Source organism: Schistocerca piceifrons, chromosome 11 (genome assembly GCF_021461385.2).
Source record: "Schistocerca piceifrons isolate TAMUIC-IGC-003096 chromosome 11, iqSchPice1.1, whole genome shotgun sequence".
Classification (NCBI taxonomy): domain Eukaryota; kingdom Metazoa; phylum Arthropoda; class Insecta; order Orthoptera; family Acrididae; genus Schistocerca; species Schistocerca piceifrons.
In genome coordinates, this window is record NC_060148.1 from 169,459,328 (window position 1) to 169,464,210 (window position 4,883).

The window sequence follows — 4,883 nt, forward strand, 5'->3', positions numbered from 1 at the left end:
GAGGCCTCTAAAACTATATAATGAATTGTGGAAATCATTGCATTTTGCTATTTGAACATTCTAGATAAAAATTATGACTATATGGTTTTTGGGAGAAATGATAACTGACCATAGGAAAATGATAGCTTCTCAATGCTCTATAAGAATCTAAAAACAAATGTGGAAAATATTTCATTGTTTGCATGTATAGTCAATCAAAAATAATTTGTATTCAAATGTAGCATTATCAGTAGTTTGAAAACATCAGTGTGAATATATTTTAACAGATGTTCAAATGAGATGAAAAAAAAAGAAGTATGAGGGAAGAGTTCAACAGATTGCAGAAAACGCTATCAAGCCCCAAGTTTGTGTGTAACAGTGTACTGATTTCTGGAATTTTTTGGTGATTAGTATTTTCTCAGTACCTCTGAAAGGATATTCATGTACATTCCATCATATAGGGCAATTATGAGGACAGTAGAAGCCATTGAACAATTTAAGGAAAGGCAGGTGCTTGAATGAAGGAAGCAGAGAAAGCTGTTTTAGAAGGGCATTTTAAAAATATTTCACTGGTTCCTAGAAGATAATCAAGCAAGACGGCTTCCCAGATTAATAGGAAACTTCTGTCAGAGCATTAGTGACAATGAAGCAAAGGCTAATTTCAAATGAAAAAATTCAAATCCTTCATGGAAGATATCAATATTTTGTACATTAAGAAATGGCTCTGTGATATTGCAATCCCACTGCTAGAAGTGCAAGAAAATTAGGAATGTTTGAAAATTTTCAAATGTTACCAAAGATTTTAGACATTCTGCACACCACGGAGGGAACATTCCTGAAAACCTAAAACCAGTTTGTTTGTGGTGGTGTACTCCCTGTAGTACATCAGAGAAAGTGCCTTCCATACAGTTTTAACAACACTGCCTAATTCACTTTTTTGCAATCTACTTTGATGTTTATTTCAGTTGTGGGACCTCTGTTACATATAGGGAACCACAAAAATTACATCAAAGTAGGGATGAAAACAGGCATGCTGAGGATAACCAATGCTAAAAGGCTAATCTACATGTGCAGCAGTGAGTGATACTTCACATCACGGGATCTTTTGGCGAGTCTTATTTTTGTTAGGAACACAGCATTGCAGGCAAGGTACTGAATTAACATTAGTAAGTGGTGCAGGTCTGAGCACAGCAGGAAATATACATTCTGCCAGCTTTCTGTGTATGGAGGGTCCAAGTTACCAGGTATTAGCAAACTTGTGCTCACTGAATGTTAGCCTTTGGGAAATCTTAAAACAGACGAACCACAGTCCCAGAGTCTGATACTACTGGTTCTTTACCGTAGTCATCCACCTGTTGTCACATGGAAAGTGCACTCAAACCTTCCCAGCTGCTGTAACACACCCGGCTTACACGTAATCAATTTAAGCATATCTTAAGTCCCTGTCCCCTCCTGACATTTCACAAATAGGCCAATAAATAGCTCTTTCACTGCAATACCCACACTGACGTCTAGGAGAAGCATTTTTGGCTTTACTGCAATGTGGGTTATTTCACTGTTTCAGCTATAAAGCCAACACATTTACACAGAGCCAATACAGTTATGTTCTTTAAGAGTTACTAGTGATATGTGTGTGGGTGCTCAAGCAGCTACAGAAAGGGCAGATGGAGATAAATGCCTGTAGATACTACTTTAGCAGGACCACATGAAAGTACCTCTACTTAATTTGGATAAGTCTGGTTTAGTTTCAGGCAGTGTCAAGCAGATGATGTGGTTGACATGGGAAAGGAAACATATGCTACCATTGCTCAACCAACTGAGCAGTTACCAAAGAAATCTATTCACAATATGTCAGCTGAAACAGTAATGAGGTCAAAAATGCAAATGACAAAATATTTGAAAAATGTAAGCATAATGAAATGTGTTTTAATTACCTGAGAGCAGCAAGTTGCATAACGTACAAATTCCATGCATTGCTACATAGTGAATATTTTCTGACAAATGTGTGACCTACTGCAGTTCACATAGGAGGATTGTTGTTTTCTGGCCTAAGGACAACCTTCAGGATGTGCAAGAGTCAGAAAAGAACTCACATCACATGATATGGACCAAGATGTCAACATACTTTGACTTTTGAAGTCTACATAAGGGAAATTTTTATTCAGATATGCTATAAACTTTGTTGACTCCTTAAGCCAATGACACGGGAGCCATGACCCACAATTACAACAGCACACCTAACAATTCAGGTACAAGAGTTTCTGCATGCAGCAATTTTGAGACCAATAGATTGACTCTTCAGCTGCATTAAAATGGGCACTTTAAGCCCAGACCTTGCCACATCAAACATCTCATTATGGGGAACAATTAAGTTCTATCTAGTCCAACATCAGTGCAAGACTAAGATTCACATTAAAGTGTACAACTTTCAGAGTAACAGATTTTCTCCAACCTCATCAAGCATGACAAGGAGATGCACAGGTATCTAAAGCACAGTTGTGGCCATACAGATCCACTGGATGTACAGCATTTTTATCCAACCATTGCAGTATACAGTATACTGTCGACTTAGTGGTACAGAGGTTTATGACACCAACTAAGTATCCAGTGCTTGATCAGTCCACACTGCAACTGCTAGTTCAATCAAATTAACCTACAAAATGAAAATTAAAACTTCTGCAGCCATCTCCTTTGCATATTAATTATGAAACTAGCTCTCATGTTCCATTACATGATATTCAGGCCCCTTGACCAATGTAAACTGGGAGGAGTCCAATCCTGTGTGCAGTCACAACAGGAGCCAATATTAAATAATCCACATCTGTCGGTCTCTGGTTTACGTGACGAGCCCTTCATCCATCAAGGGACAACTCTTAGGACAACATTCAAACCTGAATGTCAGTTGTTGGTTGATGAACAAGGGGTAGTGCTGTGTAAGCCAGAGACCTGTGGACACCAGTTATTTAATTGCGTTGCCTCTTAGGATTGTACACAAGACTAGATTCTTGTCAATTTACACTGGTCCAGGGGCTTAAACATGGGTATTATGGAACATCAGAGCCGGTTGCATAAATAAAAACCTGCAGTCATCTCTTGCATTTAATTTTCATTTTATATTGTACACCTGAAATCCTTTTAGACATCTATTACATATATGAGCATACAAAAAAATTACTTACATCCAGTTGAAGCATCCTTCAACTTTCAGGTTAGCAGCAATGTGGCACTCAAAATACCAGATTGCTTTATCACAAATTTTTATAGCAATAGTGAATTGTTTATGTATTGTGGAGAACTGAGCACTTTCCACAAAGTGTAGATGTCTCTCACAATTACAGTGAGAGTATGAACATTTTAATTAGCTATTTCAGGTACCAGGTGTAAACTTTCTTTTGGGACACAGAATGGTGTTAACACACACACTGCTTTTCCTGTACCTTACAACTGGGCCTGTCTCCTAAGTGACTGCTCTTAAATACATGAGAAACATTCTACAATATTGTTGAATTGTGTGGGAGCCATACTAAACACCACTAGCAGGACATTAACGTAGCACAAAGTAGGGCAGCATGAACAGTTACAGATTTACTTTTATCATCCAAGAGCATTCAAAAGATGCTGAAAAACTGGCAGGATCTTGAGATACCAGCTATCCCACAAAACACTGCTTTAGAAATTTCAAGAGTAAGGAATGACAAATTTAAGAAAATATTACAGTCATATACATATTTCACCAATGATGACCATGAGAACTGGATTATTTATTACAATATGTACAGAAGTGCTTAAGTAAGCATCCATCCCAACACTGGATCAGAATACTATAGGAATAGCCAGAGTTACACAATGGGACATACTTTCTACCCTGCATTTATTAACAGAAATTTGGAGACCACGGATGTAAATGTGAATGAAGTTCAGTCACAGGAAACACCTACAAATTATTAAAACCTTTTAGCCTCACTGCAGAATATTTACAGTGAAGATATGCTCACCTTTACACCTGTAGAATAAGGAGAAGAAAGCAGTCTTGGCTGTGATGAAATTACTGTTAGTTTATTCATCAATGAATCACATCTTGCATAATTCAAGGCCTCTTCAGATTGGCTGATGTTGATAAGCAAGTTGACAGTATCTGTGATAAAACACCTACAAAAATAAATTTCATCATGGGGATATTTGATTGATATCCACAACTAAACACATATCAGCAAATCTGAAGGTGTCTTGAATTAGCCAAAACACACATCACTGATGAATAAATAACCAGTAATATCGACATTGCATCCAAGAATATTCTCATTCTACATACTGGTTGCTGCATTGGAATGCCATAAATAGTGGAAAACCTTTTGCACCTGTAGAATAGTTTTGTCACTAATTTATGCAAGCCAAATTAACAGTTTAGCTATTATTACCATTATTTACCATCTGAGATAAAACTTCCTACAATGTTCTTCCCCATATCTGTCATGAAGACTCTGTCCAGGCTTCTGTCACACCAGAGCGACGCAAAGGGCCCTGACACTTCCTCCAGCACATGGACGTGCTGTCCAGAACTGCCCATCAGGATCTCGACCATGTCCACATGTCAAGATGAACCGAATGCCATGAACATGTCCCTGCAGCAAAACACCGGCAAGTTCATGTTACTCAAGTCAATTTCTTATTTTTACAGTATGTGCAGCATTCTCAACAAAGCTAGTGGACTATACAGCACATTTAAAAAGTACAAATCATTTAAGGCAGTCTGCTTGAATCTTTTCAAACATTGCCTGCCAAATCATTTGGCTTCTACAGTATTTTGAAATACACCATAAGAGACTGCTGAATAATACAATACAATAACAAGTAGTCAGTAATGATGTTGCTAATATCTTATTGGATTGTGCTGATTTAGTACA

General features: G+C 37.6%; 1 protein-coding gene across 1 annotated transcript in view; it reads right to left on the reverse strand.

The window, feature by feature from the left end:
• The window catches only part of LOC124719867, a 146,159-nt gene extending 141,598 nt beyond the window's left edge, over positions 1-4,561 (reverse strand). Inside the window, exon 1 of the mRNA XM_047245050.1 lies at positions 4,430-4,561. Coding sequence (XP_047101006.1) covers positions 4,430-4,561 — 132 coding nt within the window. The remainder of the gene's footprint in view (positions 1-4,429) is intronic.
• Positions 4,562-4,883: the final 322 nt, after the last annotated feature.